Raw genomic sequence first — 23752 nt, forward strand, 5'->3', positions numbered from 1 at the left:
CTACCACAGATTCTCATTTAACTCCACATTTTCTATCCGAATCTCTAATTCATCATGACAGCATCAGAGTCCAATGAAAACTTGCTAAAACTGCACCAAATGCACACACAAACCTGCGCTTATGGTCTGTACTTGGCTTTATATTTTTAGCATTTTCCAATGTAAAATAATAATTATTAATTGCACATATAAATAGATCCTTTAGACATATGTAAAGTAAAAGTGTTCAAAATCAAAACAAAACACAAACACATAAAGCACAAGATAAATGTTGTAGGTGGTGCAATAGAGGCATTTTGCCTTCCGAAACCCATTATCAGATGTAAATTTCCACCCCTTAGTCCCTCAAAAATGATTAATTTCAGACAATAATAATAATATTCATATAATAAATGGAGCAATTCCAATAGGGTCCTCGTACCATCTGTGCACGGGCCCCTAACAAGACAAAAAAAATAAATAAATCAATATAGGCTAAAGTGTGGTAATGCAATGCAATGTAAATTCCGAAAATGCTTGTAGATTGTTATTGGCTCATGAAAGCCTGTGAAAACGAGATTATGTGAATGATTAAATCATTGATTAGGCCACCTAATCAGTCACCATCTATTACTCATTTCTATGACGCGTGAAAAGCTTGTAAAGCTATTCAAATGTGAGAATGACAGCTCATTAGCTGACAGAATTGTGGCAGACGGTTTTTTAAATAGCTTCTCATGTCTTTATGTAAGTGTTAAGCTCAAAAATAAGGTGTGATATTAAAAACAATGTTGACAACTAAACAAACAGTTGACAGACACAAACAGATGAGTTAAGATCTAAAGATGAGAGTGTGTAAGCTTTTCACACAATCAACAACAGCAAAACAATCTCATTACATACCCTATTCTTTCGCAATGAATGAATACAGTAATGGAAAAGCATCACAAACATAATTCAGCACCTCTACAGTACAGTGACTCAGCAAAGAAGAATGGCACTGCACTTGCCGCAATAAATGCTTCTGCGAGGAAGTCTACTTGACAGTTATGCAGCAAAAAAAGATCAACTCACATTTAACAATTATTGACTTCATCGGTGCACCTAATCTTTTTCTTCGCCAAAGCATTATTTGATTTTGTCATCAGGCTCTATTGTTGTAATAACTGATGTGTGTGCACAATCAAAGCCAGGACACAAGCTACTCTTGTGGCTAAAACACACAAACAGAGAAAAGCTCCATACAGACTAGATGACACAGCATTTTGAGAGCAGCCAGGCTGGCCTACTGCTGAAGCTCCTGAGATTAGCATCTCTCTCTCTCTCTCTGACACACTCTGTTATTCTATCTCTGCCTGTTTTGTTTTTTTTCCAGTGACCCTTTTTTGCTCTACCTCTACAAGTCTGTCATAGCCATAAGGCAGAGCACAAAGTAGGGTACAATTGGGCTAAAAGCTCCACGGGGTAGCCTAAAAGGCTCCTTTGATTTTATTTTCCTCTAAATCGATAGATGGCACAAAAACTTGCCTCAGCACTTCCCAAACCAATCTGCTTTTCAAGATGCACATGAAAATTTGGCTGATCCTTGACTCGGGCAGCAGCAAGTTGATTCTGCACTAATTTGTTCTAGGCTAATATTTGATGTTCCCTTTCAGTCGGTCACGTTCGACGTACGTCAGAATGTGAACCGACGAATTGCAATATATCCCAATTCGTCGGTTCACATTCTGACGTAAGCATAACACCAACCGAGACGTTTAAAAGGCACTATAATTAACACGATGATAAATATCTGGCTGTCTTTTCCATTTGTTGATATCATATATTAAGTTGGGTGTCCACCTTAGAGATAATCACCATATTTATAATTAATCATAGGCCCAATTAAAAATATATGAATCATATCATAATACAATATTATTTAATGTTACTACTGTATCTATATTAAATTATGGAATCTCATTCAATGCTTTCATTATCTTTATTTTTAAAATATTTTGTTTATGTATTTAACATTTTAATGACAGTATATTTACTGATTTTGTATTATTTTATTTATCAAAATAAACAGAAAATAATGATTGTTTTCAACAAGTATTAACTTAGACATTATTCAATACATATTATTTGAGCTAGAGTATCTGCATAAATAACGTGTGCCTTTTGCCCCATGCTGGGGAGCCTTTTACCCCCGTGTGTGGGGTAAAAGGCCCACTTTGCCAGCTCATACATTTATAAGATTTTTAAACAAAATAAACCACTTTTATGATTTATTTTCACACAAAATATGTTGCTCCATAAATGTTAAATACAAACATATATATTTTTTCTTCAATCATACACTATGGGAGTAGTGAAAAGCAAAAAAAATTCTTAAGGTGTGCCTTTAGCTCTGTTGTACCCTAAAGTTCAAAGGGTTCAAGCTTGAGATATTTAAATATTTCTTATAAGATATGGCATGATATGATGTTATTTATCTATTTATTTACCCTCAAATTGTTTCAAGCATATAGGACTTTATTTTGAAAAGATGATGACTGCTCTGTTCAGTATAGTTAAAGTGAATGAGGACTGGAACTGTCAAGCTCCAAAATTAAAAATTAAAATAAAATAAAAAACCTTATGGTTACTTTCCATGAGATATAAATGTAAATTGTTATTCACTGAAAATCTTGAAAATATGAAACCTCCAGTCAAGATTCATCGTAACTGCTTTGTAAAAGTACATTACTCACACAGGCTTTTCACACTGATAATCCCAGGTTATCGTCGTTCGAAATCCTGTTTTTAACCCCGGAACATTTCACACTTGTAATTTAAAAGAAGGGTTAGAACTGCTTTTGCTGAGTCAAACTAGACCGTGTGAAATGATGCGGTGAACTAAATGCTTAGCAACTGACAGCCAGTCGTGTGCCTCATATTCAAGTGCTCTGTACAGTCACTGAAAAACAGTTTGTTGTATATTTAGTTATTTCAGGCTTTTAAGGGGGAAAATGTTAAATAGTGATCTAAAACAGGTCAATTTGAGTGAGGAAGAGACCGTTTCATTCATACTTTTATCGTCCGAAAATTCCATTCAGGACACTCTTGATAGCAGTCGGTAATATCTAATATGAGGATGCTCAATGCGCAATGTTAGAGCCTTTGCAAAAAGATTGCGTATACAGTGTTCATCCAATCAATAAGATTGACACCGCAAATATGTAAATAAGAATGTTAACCTCGAGTTTAGGAATGTACAGTAGGAAATTTCAGAGTATGAATACTAATGATTATTTGTTAACCCTGGTTAAATTATGAGCAGTGTACAACGCAAAGCAATTTTACCCAGCATTCCATTCGCCCAAGGTTTGTTGACTATTTCAAGTGTGAAAAGCCGCAGATTTTTCTTTTAAGATATTTATATATATATGCTTATGATCTCTGTTTTGGTCAACCTTTGTTAACAAAGTGGCACCCCGTTGCTGAAAAAAAGTGTTTTCAGCATGTCAACAGCATGATCCTTTCTGAATGATCAATTTTTGCAGCTGAACAGTCTGAATGAGCATTATTAAAGCATATCTAGGAACTATGGATGTGTTCAGGAAATGTATAATGGCAAAGTATAAATGAAACTTCAGCTCAGTTATGCCAAAAAATAATAGTTTTCCTCTGAATTTCAGTCACTATTTAGACCCTTGGCCAGTTGCACTGCATTTGATCTGCTTTAGCTTAGTTTGCAGGAAGTGAAAAAAAAAAAAATCTGTGTTGAACTGCTGGGGAAGAAGCCATTGAGAAATAGTAAATAACTACTCTGAAATACGTGTTTTGATTGGTCAGTCAAAACATTGAGCAGTCGCATTTTTTTAATGACTGCAATCCATTGCAACATACCGGAGCTTCTTCCAGTGTCTTTTATATCACTCCACAGTGTACAGCAACGTAAGATCGAATAGCTAATCAGAGATACAAAGAGCTGGATAAGACAAAATGTAAAATGTTAGCTGGTCCACAGAAAAAGTATCATGGACTGTATAGATTAATAATAAATATAAAGCCTACACATTAATATAATTAATATAAGTCATTCATTGCAGTAATTTCTAAGTGGAAGCTTTAAGCTAATCTAAAAGTAAGATACTATATTAATAAAAGTTTTGGGACGCCTGCCTTTACATGCACATGAACTTTAATGACATCCCATTCTTAATCCGTAGAGTTTAATATGGAGTTGGCCCACCCTTTGCAGCTATAACAGCTTCAACTCTTTTGGGAAGGCTTTCCACAAGGTTTAGGAGTGTGTTTATGTGAATTGTTGACCAATCTTCTAGAAGCACATTTGTGAGGTCAGGCACTGATGTCGGACGAGAAGGCCTGGCTCGCAGTCTCTGCTCTAATTCATCCCAAAGGTGTTCTATCGGGTTGAGCTCAGGACTCAAGGTCATTCAAGTTCCTCCACACCAAACTCCTCCATGTCTTTATGGACCTTGCTTTGTGCACTGGTGCGCAGTCATGTTGAAACAGGAAGGGGCCGTCCCCAAACTGTTCCCACAATGTTGGGAGCATGAAACTGTCCATAATAACCTGGCATGCTGAAGAGTTCCTTTCACTTGAGCCAAGCCCAACCTCTGAAAAACAACCCAACACCATGATCGCCCCACCACCAAACTTTACACTTGGCACAATGCAGTCAGACAAGTATCATTTTCCTGGCAACCGCCAAACCCAGACTCATCCATCAGATTTCCAGACATTTGTCACTTCAGAGAACACGTCTCCACTGCTCTAGAGTCCAGTGGTGGCGTGCTTTACACCACTGTGTCCGACACTTTGCATTGCACTTGGTGATGTAAGGCTTGGATGCAGCTGCTCGGCCATGGAAACCCATTCCATGAAGCTCTCAAAGCACAGTTCTTAAGCTAATCTGAAGGCCACACGAAGTTTGGAGGTCTGTAGCTATTGCAGAAAGTTGGCGACTTCTGTGCACTGTGCACCTCAGCATGCGCTGACCCTGCTCACCTCAGCATGCGCTGACCCTGCTCTGTGATTTTATGTGGCCTAGAACTTCGTGGCTGAGTTGCTGTTATTCCCAATTCCACTTAGTAATAATACCACTTGTTGACCAGAACAGTTGACCATAGAATATTTAGTAGTGAGGAAATTTCACGAATGGACCACGCTTGAATTGCCTGAGCTCCTGAGAGTGACCCATTCTTTCACAAATGTTTGCAGAAGCAGTCTGCATGCCTAGGTGCTCGATTTTATACACCTTTGGCCATGGAAGTGATTGGAACACCTGAATTCAATGATTTGGAGGGGTGTCCCAATACTTTTGGCAATATAGTGTATTAAAATGATTTCAACTGAAATTGCATGTCCATGTACACTACCGTTTAAAAGTTTGGGGTCTGTAAGATTTGTTATGCTCACCAAGGCTGCATTTATAAAACATGACAAAACGGTAATATTAGGAAATATTAGTACAATTTAAACTTCATTACTTCATATCTTCATGACTCTAGTCTTCAGTGTCACATGATGCTTCAGAAATCATTCTAATATGCTGAGAATATATTGTGTGATACTGCATTACTAAATACTGGACAGGTAGATGACATATTTTTTTCCTACTAAGTGTGTTGGCTCTGATCACAAAAACACTCTGACCTGGGTCTTACTTTGTCACCTCACAAAAGCTTGTAGAATTCAGCAACTTGCACAGACATGTTTACTCTTTCACATGTTGATCAGTCATCCTGTCTCTCAGTGACCCATCAGCCCACCTCACACAGTGCAACGGCGTTGCAGGAGACTGTTTAAACTGTCCCCATAGATACATGTCAGATAGAAAACTGTCAACAAACACAGGTTTTACATCTGTTTTCATCTATCTATCTATCTATCTATCTATCTATCTATCTATCTATCTATCTATCTATCTATCTATCTATCTATCTATCTATCTATCTATCTATCTATCTATCTATCTATCTATCTATCTATCCATCCATCCATCCATCCATCCATCCATCCATCCATCCATCCATCCATCCATCCATCCATCCATCCATCCATCCATCCATCCATCCATCCATCCATCCATCCATCCATCCATCCATCCATCCATCCATCCATCCATCCATCCATCCATCCATCCATCCATCCATCCATCTATCTATCTATCTATCTATCTATCTATCTATCTATCTATCTATCTATCTATCTATCAAACCCTTTAAAACCAATATAGAGAGTAAAGCGAAATAAAAGGACACTTGAGAGACCTTGATTTTGAGCAACTCTTCTGACGCACAGAATCAAGGTCAGCACTGTTTAATGAGGAACCTTGGCCAATATGATAACTGGCATGCTGATTATTTATCTGAGGGAATTCCTTTTTGTTATTTGTTGGGAATAATTTCTGAAGATGTTGACCCTAGTGCATTGATGTCTCGTTGAGTAACATTTATAAGTTATTGAGCCATCAGTCAAGACGGATAAACACATAAACCAGACACTCAATTAAACCTCATCTGTCAACTTTCACTGTTTAATTATGTGCTGACAGATGACAAATACCAGCACAACGCCTTCCAAGAATCCCATCAAACTTCTGTGTAACCTTTCATGAAACTCACCACGAGATTTCATCTAATTTGTGAGTCAGTGAAGTCTGGGTCCAGACATAACTGTGAGGATACAATCTATTACACTATGGCCCGGTTTCACAGACAGGACATAGACTAAGCCAGGATTAGGCCTTAGTTCGATTAGGGCTTTTAAGTAGATTTTATAAATGTCTTAGAAAAAAACATTACTGGTGAGTATCTTGAGACAAACAATGGCGTTGACATTTTAAGATATGTCAGTGCAAGTTACTTTCAGTTAAAACAGCTCAAATATGTATTTTAATCTAGGACTAGCTTAAGCCTTATATATACACTCAACTAAAGGATTATTAGGAACACCATACTAATACTGTGTTTGACCCCCTTTCGCTTTCAGAACTGCCTTAATTCTATGTGGCATTGATTCAACAAGGTGCTGAAAGCATTCTTTAATTCTTTAGAAATGTTGGCCCATATTGATAGGATAGCATCTTGCAGTTGATGGAGATTTGTGGGATGCACATCCAGGGAACGAAGCTCCCGTTCCACCACATCCCAAAGATGCTCTGTGGGGGCCATTTTAGTACAGTGAACTCATTGTCATGTTCAAGAAACCAATTTGAAATGATTCAAGCTTTGTGACATGGTGCATTATCCTGCTGGAAGTAGCCATCAGAGGATGGGTACATGGTAGTCATAAAGGGATGGACATGGTCAGAAACAATGCTCAGGTAGGCCGTGGCATTTAAACGATGCCCAATTGGCACTTAGGGGCCTAAAGTGTGCCAAGAAAACATCCCCAACACCATTACACCACCACCACCAGCCTGCACAGTGGTAACAAGGCATGATGGATCCATGTTCTCATTCTGTTTACGCCAAATTCTGACTCTACCATCTGAATGTCTCAACAGAAATCGAGACTCATCAGACAACATTTTTCCAGTCTTCAACTGTCCAATTTTTTTGAGCTCGTGCAAATTGTAGCCTCTTTTTCCTATTTGTAGCGGAGATGAGTGGTACTCGGTGGGGTCTTCTGCTGTTTTAGCCCATCCGCCTCAAGGTTGTGTGTGTTGTGGCTTCACAAATGCTTTGCTGCATACATCGGTTGTAACGAGTGGTTATTTCAGTCAAAGTTGCTCTTCTATCAGCTTGAATCAGTCAGCCCATTCTCCTCTGACCTCTAGCATCAACAAGGCATTTTCGCCCACAGGACTGCCACATACTGGATGTTTTTCTCTTTTCACACCATTCTTTGTAAACCCTAGAAATGGTTGTGCGTGAAAATCCCAGTAACTGAGCAGATTGTAAAATACTCAGACCGGCCCATCTGGCACCAACAACCATGCCACGCTCAAAATTGCTTAAATCACCTTTCTTTCCCATTCTGACATTCAGTTTGGAGTTCAGGAGATTGTCTTGACCAGGACCACACCCCTAAATGCATTGAAGCAACTGCCATGTGATTGGTTGATTAGATAATTGCATTAATGTGAAATTGAACAGGTGTTCCTAATAATCCTTTAGGTGAGTGTGTGTGTGTATATATATATATATATATATATATATATATATATATATATTATATTATATTATATTATATATATATATATATATATATATATATATATATATATATATATATATATATATATATATATATATATATATATATATATATATATATATATATATATATATATATACACACACACACACCCAACTGGGCTTTAGGACAATAAATGAACAAATGATAGTGTTCGCACACACACTTAGTAGTATCTAGTATTTGTAGCATTCTTGGTGATGCTTTCCAGACTATTACAAGTAATTTCAGTAAAATTTCACAAAACTTAAAGAAATAATAATACAAACAAATACAATGGATGGATAGATGGATAGATGGATGGGAAACAGCAAATCTTATGTTTTTCTACTTTTCTATAAGTTAAGTGTCAGTAGTGGACTTGCGTGCAGTCTCCAAAAATCCTGAACAATAACCCTAACCCAATAAACTGCCAACGCACATGGCATTCATATTAGCAACCTGATACAGCACTACTGGCATCAGACTGGCCAAGCGTGCCACTGATCAAAGCTAAAACCGCTGTTCCACAATACAAGTCTGAGCCAAGTAAAAAAATAAAAATAGCTTTTTTCACTATACACATTTTTTCAAAGCAGTTTTACCAAAATTCATGATGTTATTGTTTGTAATACCTTAATGCCTAATTGTCCACATTTTGTAGTTTAGAGCTGGACGATATGATTAAAGTGATGTTTTACTGAAAGGGTCAATAAATACTTTCTGACACGCTCACATATTAGCATACAAATAGACTGCTACTGATTAATCATACAGATGAACTTAGTCATCTTCCTTGGGTTTTGTCTGGACAACATAAACAGGAAACGTACAATCGCTACAATATTCCAACAATGACCAAACATTCCATGACTCAACATAATGAAGTGACTGATACGTTTCTACTGCTCCCAGGTTTCTTGGTTTAAATGTGCAGCATTACCAGACGGATGGGGAGTTTGTTGCAGACATCCCTGGTATCCAAGTGACAGAAATTCCACACCAACTGAGCAAATTTTTAACTTACTGACAACCAAGTCACAGACAGTTAGCACATTCATTCTTCCGTAAGTGTGAGTAATCAATCATGATCATCAATCATTAGCTGAAGTGATCAAAAACTGGGTTTCCTGTTCGTCTGGAAAAGGGGCAGAAAAGAGCTGGTGTGCAGTGCAGACCAATCAATTTTTCCAAAACATGCAGATTAGATCAAAACATAGCCATTGGCACCACATACATTAAGCATTAGATGTTGCCTGCAGTGGTGTGGGATATCCTAAAGAGTTGAAGAAAAGAGCAGTAAACAATCTCTGGTTACCAATATTGGCTAGAAAGTATCCCATGTGTGAAATGTAATAGAACAAAAATGTAAATGTGCAAATGTTCTTTTCCAGCTTTTCCTATTCAACTTACTAGAAAACGAATTAAACACCCAAGACACAAATCATGTGTTGGTAAATGTGTGTTAAAGGGGTCATGAACTGTTGTCTGAGGTCAACTTATGACGTTTGCATGGTTTTTACATTCAAAAATTTCATGAATAAGTTATAGGCTATTTTCTACCCTGGTTTTGAGCCTAGCTCCCGAAACGCTCTGTTTTTATGGGTGTGCCGCATTAAAGACTCGCATTAAAGTAAATGCCCACTGCTCTGATTGGATAACAGTTTTGCATATTACAATGAGCTGCGGCTTCCCCGTCAGTACACGTAGGGAATTGTTTTGAAAACTTCCAATGTGAAAAAATGGCAACCGGAATGATTTGCCCATACATTTTCGACCCAGATCCGGAATCGCAGGACAATGAACCAACAACAGCTCAAATAAAAAGGATATTCCAGCCTGTGACAGTGTGGTAAGTTATGTTTAGTTAGAAACGTACACATAATCAGTAGATATCAAACGATCTGTCAGAATGCAATACTATCACATCGTCACCTTCTTAAAATAATTCATTTTTTGACAAAAATGATTTTTTTGCATAAGTAATCTCCTCATGATGCTGGCCATCTCTGGTAAAATTGCCCACATCCTCAGTTGAACAGATCATGCATTCTGTAGTATAATGGCCTATGGCAAGAGTGTGACTTCTGAGAAACCTGAAAAAATGACTTTTTGAAAAAAAAAAAACATTTTTTACTCACATAAGTGTGTTTTACCATTCCTGTCGGATCCAATATAGAAGGCACAGCATAGTTTTTTTTAATCTAATTCTATCTGCAAATCCATTCTCTGTCTTGTTTACAAAAGAATCCGCAGTAAAATGAAGCAAACAAAAATGCAATGTCTTACCCACGTAAGCTGTAACTTCATTAAAAATAAAGTTCAACTGCATTCCTAATATTGGAATCCGAAGGAAGCTTGTGGTTCTTCCACAACCAGGCACTGCACACTATTTTGAAAATCTTCAACAGCATGTTTATTGCTTTGTAGCTCAATGAGCCAGCTGTTAGTGCTGGACGGTATACCGGTTCATACCGAATACCGGTGTTTATTTTTGCTATAATATGAATTTTTATTATACCGCAATACCGGTGTATGTCGCTTAAACAACGTTCGGAACGCGGTGCAGTGCGACACTGTTTGAGAGGGGTCCCTTTTCACTGTTGCACTGTAGTGAGGGCACAGCTGAGATTGCAGCGGAAAATTCAAACGACATGCGGCCCACGCAAGCGTTTTCTGTGCCAAGTGCCGCGATAAGTTTAACAACGTTCACCACGTGGATCATAGATCAGATACAGACCGGAGTGAGCACGTTTAAGTTGTTTATGGACATATTTCAAATACTCTAGTGCTCTAAACATGAACCAGCACCATGTATGCACACATATTTAATCACATCATCTTCAAATGAAATATATGTGCAAGCAAGGACACTGGTACAGCCGCACGTCTGATCATGAACGATGACACGATGGATTATTCTGATACAGAAGACAATGATGTTGACTGAATTTAAAAATATATATATTTTTATTCTTTCTGTGTTAAACTGACATGTGTCGTTTGTTCAGCGAAGGTAAGAACACATTGTGTAGGATCTTACAAACCTGTATTAATTCTACCGCAAAACCGGTTTAATTTTGGAAAATAACGTGATATAAATTTTTGGTCATACCGCCCAGCACTACCAGCTGTCAATAAAAGCTTTTCTTTGACTAACAAGGACGTTTTCAGCTCCGAAACATACAGGGTACTCTTATATTACGATGACATTTTATATATCAAAAGCTCAAGGAAAAGAGTTCTCAATAGAGCAGGAGAAATTCACTAAGAATTAACTACACCTGCTGATATTTTATTTGTACATTCTGTCTGCATTGTTTAGCACCAAATTTAGTGAATAAATTATGCTAATCAAGTAACATGACCAAAAACGCAATTTAAACATCACAATTCTCCATCATCCACCTACGTCAAAGCCACAGCATAAAATATCTCTCTCAACTCCTTTCTTTCCAGCATTCTCTCCAAGAAACACGTTTTCACAGTGTATTAATAACATACCCTTTCTATTCCGGTTCGGAACACCATAACTTCCATTACCCAAACTTTCCCTCTTTAAGACGTGGATGCAGGCCTCGGACAGGAAAACAGCTTTCATTGTTTTTCGATACGCTCCTTTTCCAATTTTCCTTTTCTTTTTCCACTTCAAGTCGACAGTCAATGTTACACTAAAGTATGTGCTAACATGGCATATAACTGCCTTTATGGGACTTTAGTTTACCCCCCAAAAAAGGAAAATTCTGTTATCATTTAATCATTAGATTATGTTCATGCCGTTCCAGACCTGTATACATTTCTTTCTTCAATAGAACACATTTTGAAGAATGTTTCAACTGCTTTCTCTCCATACTGTTGGGATGGCTGTTGTTGCACTACGGACTGTGACACAAAGTTGTCTTCCGGTGTTCATCCAGGATAGCAGAGTCCGGGGTTTGTTGTGTTCAATAAAGCAACTATATTTGCAGAATTAACCATCCATTCTGTGAATAGTATAGGGCAGAATGAAACACATACAGTGAAAGTCAGTGAGGTCCAAAACAAGACTTGACCCCAATGACATTCATTGCATAAACATTATTCTAACTATCCACTTTGGTGTTTTGCAGATAAAATTTGTATTTTAGGTTTGGAATGACATTAGGGTGAATAAATAGTAACCTTTTCATTCAAATTCCTCCCTTTTAATGAAACAGCTCTGTTGTAAAACTATGAATTCTAGAACAAAACTACTTAAAGCATTAGGACATTTCAATAAAGAATGTATGATATGCTTTTTCTTGTTAACATTCTTTGTAAACAGTCAGCAAAATTATCATTCACATTCAAAGAGGGCGACTCTGTACCCCAGCCTGGGTTTCTAAATATAAGGAGCTGACTTTCCCAAGATGATCCACATATTTCACACGGGAACGCTTAATGACATGAATCATTATCACATTACAAAAAGTAATCCCTCAACTCCCATTGGCCATGCCATCATTTGGAACTTCATTTGAGTCATGAGCTTTACTCACTGGTTTATTTTCTGTGCAAAGTGGGTGTGTCTAAGGACAGTTCCAGGAAATCGTGCGTAACATAAATACTGTATGGATACACATCAAATACTTTTAAAGGTGTGACCAGCTTTAGTTCAAATTCAAATCGGTGTCATGAATAAGTGATCGTACACTTGTGCATACTCACGGATGCCTGTATGTTCATGACTATGTGTAGGCTTTTTAGAGGCACTATTTTAGAATGTAAGATCATGTTGCATAAACCTGATCCTAGCTGAGGGACTAGAAGTGTTAGAGCTGTTCCATATGTGGATGCTCTAAAGGTAGCTTAAGATTAAAGCAAGGAAGTTATTTAGATCAAAAACACATGTTTGGCCAGTTACAAACACAGACAGACTTTGTCAATGTCACACCAGGTGCTGTTTACCTCGTTTCACATGATTACGCGAAGTGATCGCATTTAATAAACTGCAATCTCACATTATAAAGGAGACTTTGCTAAACTGATCCTCTTCTCATACCAAAATAAAGAGACTATGGAAGCTTGTTTCTGCCACAGACTTTTTTCCCCTCCCAATTCTGACTTTACAACTCACAATACTGACTTTTTTCCTTGCAAATGCAAGTTTATATCTTGCAATTCTGAGAAAAAAGTCAGAATTGCGAGATAAAAAGTCTGTAACGGAAACAAGCTTCCATAGTCTCTTAATTTTAGTATTTTCACGCAATTTTGAGATATAAAGTCAGAATTGCGAGTTATGAAGTCCAATTCTGTGGCGAAGAAAGGCTGACTTTTTTCAGAATTTCACAATTCTGACTTTATATCTCGCAATTGTGTGAAAATACTAAAATAAAGAAACTATGGAAGCTTGAAAAAACGTTTCCACAAAAAAATATTAAACAGCAATAAAATATTTTCAATATTGACAACAATAAAAATGTGTCTTGAGCACAAAATCAGCAAATGAACTACAGCATTTTTGAACAAATAAACGCAGCCTTGGTGAGCAAAAGAGACTTCTTTTAAATACATTTTTTAAAATCTTACAGACCCCAATTTTTTTTGATTATTGATTATTTTAACAATAATCTATTGTTAGATAATTTTAAATCTAATTTTAACAAACTCCCTAATTAAAATGTTTTGGTTGAAGAAAAATGCCACTTGACATTCATATCTTTTAGGTATGGCTTAAAGGGATAGGTCACCCAAAACTGAAAATGATCCCATAATTTACTCACCCTCAAGCCATCCTTGGTGTATATGACATTCTTCTTACAGGTGAATACAATCTGAGTTAAATAAAAAAATATCCTGGCTAATCCAAGCTTTATAATGGCAGTAAAATATCTAGCTTCCGGCGGACCGCCTTCCGTATTCAACTTACGAAGAAAGTGTAACGCCTCGCACAGTTCAAAACGCTTATGCGATGTCCGACGTCATCGTCGCACCAGTTACGTTTTTTCCGTAAGTGGAATATGGAAGGCGGTCCGCCGGAAGCTAGATATTGTACTTTATAACATGTTAAATATGGATATTTTTCTTACCAATCCCATTGATTCGCTTCAGAAGGCCTTTATTAACCCCACAGAGCTGTGTGGATTACTTTTATAATGGATGGATACACTTTTTTGGGCTTCAAATTTTGGGCTACCATTTACTGCCATAATAATGCCTATAGCAGGACATTTTTTAAATATAACTCAGATTGTATTCGTCTGAAAGAAGAATGTCATATACACCTAGGATGGCTTGAGGGTGAGTAAATCATGGGGAACTTTACATTTTTGGGTGAACTATCCCTTTAAAATACTTTTTGGGGCTCTGTATCTCATTGGTTTAAAATACACAAGGTACGTATTTGGGTTTATAAGTCGCTCCCTTTTTATTATACTTCGCTAATGCACTTCAGGAATTCCAAGAGGACCAAGAGCTATAGCCGTGCCATGGTGACACCAGGAAAATACTCCTGAGGTCAAAGGTTAAATCATTCAGAGTGAGTGTGTATATCATCTCAATATGTGGCCAAACCAAAGTTTAACAGCACATTGCATCTTTAAAAGCTAGTCCTGCCTGAACACAAGGTCACCTCGGGTCAACAGCAGCCGTAAGACAGTCATCTACGGGACCTTGTGTTTGGTTAAGGTTAGAGGACGCACTCCGCTGATCAAACACAGGCTCCTTTACCTGGTTACCATTCAACCTCACAATCAGGCAGCTCAATAAGTATTCCCTAGGGTCAAAGGTCAGTTTGTAGTTCAGAGACGGATGTGGTTAAAGGGGGAAGAAGGTGTGGACTGAATGTGATGTCATAGTCTCGAAATCTGATCCTGCATCTGAAGAGAACTGTGAATGCTTAATTTAAAAGAAACCTAAACATAGGACAGATTTCATTCCAGTTAAAATTAGTTCATCCGTCCTATTTAAGAGACATACGGGAAGAGTATCATGTTTGGATGTTAAAAACAGAAATGATACCAAAATATCCGCTCCGCTGCATTTCAATCCATCAGTACTGAACTGGTGCCACTGTGGGGACAAACCAACTTTAAAACACGCACCTAAAATGAAGAAAAGCGCACAATAATTTGATAAGTTATGCAGTCTATTTATTTATTTCAATCTATGTATTTTCTAATCTTCTCTAAATCTGCCTCTTATCAGTAGGTGTCACAAAAATGAAAGGCGACACAAAAGGGGGGACTGTAAAGTCTCAGAGGGTCATGGAACATTCACACTGGTGCCAAAGGAAGAGATTTTAGAATTTGCCACCATGTGACCACTTCAAAAGGAAAGAGATCCATAGGAAGACACAAAACATTTTACACACTCAGATCATCAAGAGATGTGTTTAAATGGCTTGATATTATTAGACAGGGCTTGTGTAATCCAGCAAACATTTGGGATTCAAACAAAGGGTGCAACCTGACCTCATGGCAATAAATACATGTAACCTGTATACAATCTGCTAGTGCACATAAACGTTTTTGGGGGGAAATAGGTTATTTTGTGTAAAATAAAATGTAATATGTTCAACATTAAGTAAAGTTTTGCATAAAACCCCCTAGAGGATTGGTTCAGACTCATATTCAAACTTATGCTGGCTGTCTGGGTCCAGTTCTCTTTTACAATAATAAACTGGGGCGATATTTATAGATCTCTCCTCAGGACCCAGTCCTGCAGACATGGGGCAGAAGTGGGATTATGGGAGAGGATGGTTACACAGTAACCATGGTTACACAACAACAGCCCGATGAGCCTTTTAACTTAAAACAACTGTCAAGAAATGTCATTATAAGGCGAGAAAACAACAATGGAATCAAATATATGCCATGGTATTCTTAGGTATTTAAGAGCATGTTTTTGGAAGTAGGCATCCTGGGTTTTTTCATGCTCACCAAAGTGGCATTTATTTGATCAAAACAGCAAAAACTGTATAAATATATATATAAAATATATAACTATTGTTATATATTTTAAAATGTAATTTATTCATGTGATAGCAAAGCTGGATTTTCAGCAGCCATTACTCCAGTCTTCAGAGTCACATGATCCTTCAGAAACCAGTATAATGCTGATTTAGTGCTCAAGAAACATTTCTTATCAATGCTTAAAACTGTTAAAAACTCAAAAGTGCTACTGAATGTTTTTGGTTTTTTAATGAAGAACACTGTTTATTTGAAATAGAAATCTTTTGTAACATTATAAATGTCTTTACTGTCACTTTTGATCAATTTAATGCATCCTTGCTAAAAAAAAAATTATCAAAAAAAAACCTTTGAACAGCAATGTATATAATAACACTTTCAGAGTCTGTTTAAATGGCATTCCTGTTCACAACTTCATATTGCAGGCCTTATATGTAAATAAAGGTCTTTATAGCTGCAAAAAATGCACTGACGCATTCTCCAAGTATAAATTATTAACACTTAGTAATAGTAGTGTTTATAGACAGTTCTTTACTGGGTGATTGAAGAACATGATACACCAGGTGGGTTGAAGACATCTGAATTACATCTGAATTAAACGGGCTCGCCTGCATGTGTTTTAACAGAAACAGCTGTAGAACTCATGCCTATCCAAAGTTTCAGAGCTACTATTGACTCTAGGTTTAGTTTTTTGCAACTCTGCAGTCGCGCACATCTTTGCCAATCAATATGGAACTACTTATAACCCGACGGCAATGGCTGAGCTTCAGCCCCCTCTTCTCCAGACGTGAACGCATGCACACAATCACAGTCGCACATATGGTGCATTCACACACGGACAGTGACAGCCACGGCTCGTGTACCTTTATACTTCTCCCTGACGTTCTCGTAGGCTTGAACAAACTCCTGCTCGTCTACGTGAGCAGTCACGCTGGCTGGATCGTACATGGACATGGCCCTGGAGTGAGGTCAGGTCAATCTCTCGTCTATTTTCTCTTCTTCTCTTACTTTCAGTCCCTCTTCGGACGTGCTTTCCTGACGACTGGTCTGTCAGAACAGACTGTGTGTTTGTACAGTCTCACTCTCTCCAGGCTGAATGTGTGTGTGTGAGTATGTGTGTGTATGTATGAGTAAGTGTGTGAGTGAGTATTCCCCCACAGTTCTGGCTCTCGTTCCAGACCACCAGTACCACTCCCCTCCTTAAGCTTGAGAAATACCAACACACACACACAGAGCACAGTCCCACCTCTTAAAGGCATACATGCAACACACATGCACACACAGGAGCAACAGGCTGCTTTCTAAGGACATCAGATCTAGTACAATGAATACGTTATAAAGCTGGCAGATCAGCAGAAGTATGTAGTGTGGGATATTATTGGCTTTGAAATGAGAGCTAAATCTTGGCAGGACTTTGACATTTTTACATACATACAGACCCACTAACAACAATGTGTGAACAAACATACACAAATCCCTGGCATCCACATGGGCATAAAACAGCATAACAATGCTTAAGCTCAAGAGGAAATATCAGATAGAACTAAACAGATAAACTAAAAAACTAAACTTTCAACAATGACAATTGACAACATAAAAAATAAGATCCTGACCAAAGAAATCCTTTAATAATGGTGTTTGCTACAGCAAGCATCAATATTTCTCATCATCCTCCACCATTTGTGCAACAGACATGAAAAATACTTCAAATCATGCAGTTGCAACTTTTATAAATGTTCAGACTTAGGGCCGGATTTACTAACATCTTGTGCCAATGCAAACCCCCTTTTGGTGTTAAAATACTACTGTCAGGATTTATTAAAGACATGCAGTGAAGAATGAGCGTTGAAAAGGCATGGACAGGGTAATTTTTGCAGCTGACCTTATTGCATATACATTTGTAGGAGTTTCCCTTTCAGATGAAAAATGTATGGGAGGAGAGTATTTAAATGGATCATGCAAAGTGATTTAGTAACGTTTGCACTCGACAATTTACAGGTCTTTACGCCATTATTTACCACCCAAAAAACGACATCTTAAACCAGACGCTAACTGGTAGACTGCGACGGTATTATGGAAATGATCCGGCTGAGTCTATGTTCTTTAAACACACTCAGAACTTTACACTCCTATCTGACCTTTTTTTGGAATTGCACTCTCATGCTAATTTGCCCTGTTTAGTCAATCTGGCCCATAGAGTTTACACCTGCCAGCTGATAAAATGGTTGAAAAAGATTTGGACCAGTAAAACAACCCAAAACACCCTAAAAGCCACCAAGCAACACACAAGAAACCACCCAGAATGCTCTAGGAACCACTTGGCAACAAACCAGAAAACCCTAGAAATCTACTAATGACCACCCAAATACCCTGTAAAAAAAAAACATTGGAACAACCCAGAATACCCTAGCAACTAGAGTTGTCGCGATGCCAACATTTCAGTAGTTTGCATCAATACAAGTAAAATTTCACAAAACAATTTTGGTACCACAGCAAACACTGTTGGAACTATTAAATGATTAAATTGAAAAAAAAAAAAATATGAATCACAATAATAAAAATTAAAAGTAAATAAAATGGCATGTCGCCTCCATGCGAATTGACCAAATACTCTGTAATAGTGGTCTAGCAAAAGTCTGCCAGTACTTTTGACATAATTACTAGTAGCTATGCAGAAGCAGAATACCCTAGAAAGCAGTCAGAAACAACTCAGAACTCATTGGAAACCAGGGGCGTTTCCTCCGAGGAGGCAACGGAGGCAGAGCCTCCTCAAAAAATTGGATGAGAAAATAACCCACATTACAAAAATAAAACAATGCAAATATTACAAATTGTTTCATTAAAAAGTGTGAAAAAAAACACTCGTTTTTCTAAACGTCTTTCTTTACTGTCCAACAGCGACACTCACAGGTGCCTCCCCTGAGCCACATTTACACTTTGAACAAAGCCTCTAATCTAAAGCGTGTGGTGGGTTTGATAGGGGGTAATTGAGAATGAAAGGGGGAAAATCACGTGAGGAGACTATGGACTAATCCCCCTAAACCCTCATTCATTCCCTACGTTAGTCAACTAATATAGTTCAATTGAAGGAGTGAATGAAAACGAGTGTGTGAAGTCAGACAGCCGTTGAGTGTACATCGGTTGTACACTTGTTATTGCGGTGCAATGTGGGATTGAATGAATGCACTCAATAATGTCCACTGTGGTTTCGGACACCACTACAAATGGCTGTCCCCTCAAATAATGCCCTATTTGAGGGTATAGGGGCAATTTCGGATTCAGCCTCTGTGAGACTATGGCTGAATCCGAAATCGCCCCCTAAACCCTCATTCATTCCCTACGTTAATCCACTAATATAGTTCACTTGAAGGAGTGAATGAAAACGAGCAAATGAATTTGGACAGCCGTTGTGTGTACATTTGCTGTACACTCGTAATTGCGGTGCAATGTGGGATTGAATGAGTGCAATCAATAACGTCCACTATGGTTTCGGACACCACTACAAATGGCTGTCCCCTCAAATAATGTCCTATTTGAGGGTATAGGGGACGATTTCGGATTCAGCCTATGATTGGATATGATTGGCCTTGATTGGTTCAAGCGATAAATCCCGCCTTTAGTTTTTGCGCGCGTTCTGAATTCGCAAATCAGCCTGAATTAACAAAATTATGCCGTTAATGGGAAGACTAATAAGAAAGTAAGTAAACAGCTTAGCCACTTGGATATCAACACTTTGTCACATCAAAATCAAACTCAAAATGGACTGAAAACATGATTACTGTGGCGTTATTTTTAGTGAGCAATCAGCTTGGTGAAATTGAAGACAAATCTTTGTATCTGTGACCAGTGTTTACCGAGCTTGATGACTGATGTTCCAAAAATAAGTTATTAAAAAAGCAACATTATGAGAAATACACATTTTTGTTAAAGACTACATCCAAATCGAATTAAAAACAGAGGGGAGTAGATCGAGTCCATCAACACCTCACAGTCCTGGGTCGACATTTCATTCAGTAACATTAGGCAGTTTTTATATATATGCTGTTTAATGCTGATGAACACATATGATTTAGATATGCATCTGCTTACATATGCTATCACTTGTTTCTGCTTCGTCTTCACATGTGTTTTAATCAGGAGATTCTGTACTCTTTCAGAAGAGATGTGTAATGGCGCCCCCTACCTCACTATAACTATATAAGACATTTCGAGAAGCAGCCTGCGGTGGACATTCAAACCGGCCCACATCCAAGTGTGATGTGAGAAGCCACACCCATCTCTAAATAAGTCAAACTAGTTCAGCGAAAACTCCGCCCAGCAGCCGATTCTTAAGATTTGAATGTTCATGTCAATCACAGTACTGATTGCCTACACCAAACACTGATCCCTAAACCTACCCATCACTGTAACCTTAACCAATGAAATTAGCTCCAGGACGGGATTACTAATGAAGTGGTTTGTGGGGAAAATTTGCGCTTCCTCATTAACTTTGAAACAAGCATCGTGAAGACAAAAAATGGCAAAAAAATAAAGAAAATCTGGGGCCGTATTCACAAAACATTTTAACTTTGCACTAAGAGCTCTTCTAAATAGCAGTAAAAGTTCTTAGCTATGAGTTTTCTCGTAAAACCTATTCACAAAGCTGCTGAGAGCAACTTTTACCTAGGAACAGAAAGAAGTCTTAAGCTAAGAGTAAGGGCGGGGTTGACCTTGTTGCTATGGATGATGTCATCACACATACTAATTATGCCCCACAGTGATTGGCTGATGGAGGAGGAGTCTCAGTCAGTGATAGAATTATTGTAGAATGTGTCATGTTGCCTTATTCAAATAAAGATTTAAAAAAAAAAAAATGTTGCCATCTTCAAATAAAGATTTTAAAAATTAGGCTAAGTGTCACTAATTGAACAAGTATATGTTCAGCTAATTATCAGAGAGAGTTTGCAGAATTCAAGCGACAAATTATGTTTTATAAACACAGTTCAGGAGGAGCACTATCTAATCAGCTCAAGAGGAGGCATACAGTATACACAGCCAAATCACCTATTTACCTCGACAGTTTTCTGCATCCCTCCACCAGCTCGACTCCTCACTTTCTGCCCAGCCGGGGATTCAGGGGAGTAGGCCTACTCTGGGTTTGGGCTCAGAGACCTCAATCCTCTCGGACAACATGGCAAATAGGCTTATTTTACTCTTTTACTCTATCCGATCATTTGTAAGTGTGAACTCATGAAAAAAACTGCCACAGGTAATCAGACATTATTTTATTATTTATTATTTTTGCCTTTTTATTATGATAGGACAGTGAGTATACAGGAAGCAAAGTGAAAGAGAAAAAGGGGAGAAAGGTCCTCAACATCCATAATGATTGTTTGTGATTTGGTCTTAGTGACTTAGGAGTCCTCTTGACTACTCCTAACATTTCACAGATTTAGGAGCTAGTTTTAGTGCTAAAATGCTTTGTGAAATACTCTTAGAGCAAAAATTCAGGAGTCCTAAAATTAGGACTGACACGGCCATTATTTTTAAGAGTTTCTCCTAAATCGGCAAGTTAGGAGCTACTTTTAGCCTTAAAGAGCACCTATAATGGAATTTGGAAATTTACCTTTCATGTAGTGTGTAACATAGATCTAAGTGAACAAAAACATCCTGCAAAGTTTGAAATATGACAGTGCACCGTATATATAGTTATTTTCTTTCAAAAGTAAGAGTCGACTCTGAGTCATTTTTAAGAATCGTTAGAAGACCGAAGCTTTTTCTCTGACTAGATGACGTCAACTTGTCAAGTTATTTGAATACGATACGCCCACTTATTGCACTCCAAGACGCCAGTGAAAACTAGAAAACATCATGGCGACGAGACACTGTGTTCTGAAGTGCGACTCAAAAGCAAACTTTTTTCATCTGCCTAAGGATGAGCATTTGAAGACTAAGTGGCTTGAAGACAAACCATACATCGTCGCGATTGTGTGTTTATTAGTCTTCAAATGTCTCTATTTGCATGTTTCGCGATCTCAGGAAGCTTTTATTATGGACTTCTTTCATGGCACATGGTATCTTCTTCGTCTGTACCATATATGGGCTACATGTGCACAGAGCGCCCTCCGGCTGCCAGTATGAATTGAAAACAACACATAAGAGACTCAATCGCTCATGACTAGGCTATATCTGCGCATTTTGAGGAAGTATTGAATAAAAAATACTCCTCTGTTTAGAAATTTGACACAGACATATGAGAATCTATCAATATGTCTCCTCATCTGCACACTTTTGAACTAAAAGCCCTGAGGGATGTTGATTTGTCGCGAGTCTTCGTGAGGAGAATAGAGGAGTTTATTTATGAATGAGATCAGCTGAGGCTCATATTACAATCAAACGGTACCGACGCGGTTTTCATATTCATAACTCCTGACACATTTTAACAAATTACTGTCACTATAAGACTTTGATGGGCGTTCCGTTTCCGAAAAAATATCTGCACAGACTATACCAATCACAACTGACTGGGTCATCGGACCAATCACCGCAGATTAGCGTCACGTAAAGGCTGGGTTTTGAAAAGTGAATCACTAAAGGAATCATTTGAGAATCGCTTTTAAAACAGGTAAAAATAAATGCATATTATAAGAAAACTAAAGTCTTTTTTGTCATTGCATGCATGCAAAACTGTTGTTGGGGACTTCTAAAACAATATTTGGAACATTTTAAATGCCATAATAGGTGCTCTTTAAGATGTTAGTTCACAAATAAAAATATGCTGTTTAAATGGATACTGCCTTAAGTTATTTTGGAATAAATGTAAAAATGCTTAAAACAGTAACTTGATGAGATTTATACTTGGTTTTAATGAATATAACATTATTGTTAATGTAAAAATAAAACATAGAAGTGAATTTTTTATGTAAAGTAATATTTAACCAGGAAATTGACACCATTAAGTATGACAGGGACATGAATTTACATTTGATTTATTAAAAAAAAGGACTTTCCCTCCATTTCAGAATACCACTGCACGCCATTTGGCAATGCCCTAGTAACAACCTTGAAACAACCCAAAACACCCTCAAATCTACCTAGCAACCACCAATAATACCCAGAAAGCACCTAGCAACCACACGGAACACCCTAGAATCCACCAGCAATGCCCTAACTACCACCCAGAACACTATAGAATTGTGGTAACAAATTTAGTTCAGGCAAGCAAAATGCTAAATTATAGCTCTGAAAGCTTAATTAAACCTAGATAAAATTGTTACAGTCTAAATTAATTGTTGCAGTAGCCTAATAACTCTTAATATCTTTTAGCTTATCTTTCTTACTATCTCTGCCAATTACAGTACATTATTATACACTGACTTCCTGATAGAAAACATTCGAAACTGACTTGGTCTAAATTGTGTGTGTATGTGTGTGGTGTGTGTTTTGAGAGAGTGACAGTGATTAAATGAAGTAGAGAGCGAGCGAGTGGGAAGGAGAGGAGAAAATAAAGCCCTATTATATGAAGTATGTCCTGCAGTCTATCTCTGGAGGAAATGGAAAAGCTTCCTGAGATGAGGATGAGGCAGAGGAACTGAACTTTTATCACTTTAAAAAGCAATTAGCTTTTAAAGAATGAAGTGGGTGTGAGATGCAGTTCTGCTGTCTCTCTTTAGCCCCTTTCTAATAATAATAAA

At 37.7% G+C, this 23752-nt stretch overlaps 1 protein-coding gene across 3 annotated transcripts in view; it reads right to left on the reverse strand.

Moving 5' to 3' along the window:
• pleca (plectin a) overlaps positions 1-23752 on the reverse strand; it is a 150623-nt gene that overhangs the window by 95845 nt on the left and 31026 nt on the right. The window contains exon 1 of one of the 3 annotated variants that reach the window (XM_079829012.1): positions 16943-17310. The exons of 1 other annotated variant lie outside the window; for it this stretch is intronic. In XM_079829012.1, the coding sequence (XP_079685138.1) occupies positions 16943-17033 (91 nt within the window). In that variant the 5' untranslated portion in view covers positions 17034-17310. Of the gene's footprint in view, positions 1-16942; positions 17311-23752 lie in introns of those variants that run through there. One more of the 3 variants, XM_079829009.1, reaches the window with a different exon arrangement.

Source organism: Gobio gobio, assembly GCF_949357685.1.
Source record: "Gobio gobio genome assembly, chromosome: 11".
In the NCBI taxonomy this organism is placed as follows: Eukaryota; Metazoa; Chordata; class Actinopteri; order Cypriniformes; family Gobionidae; genus Gobio; species Gobio gobio.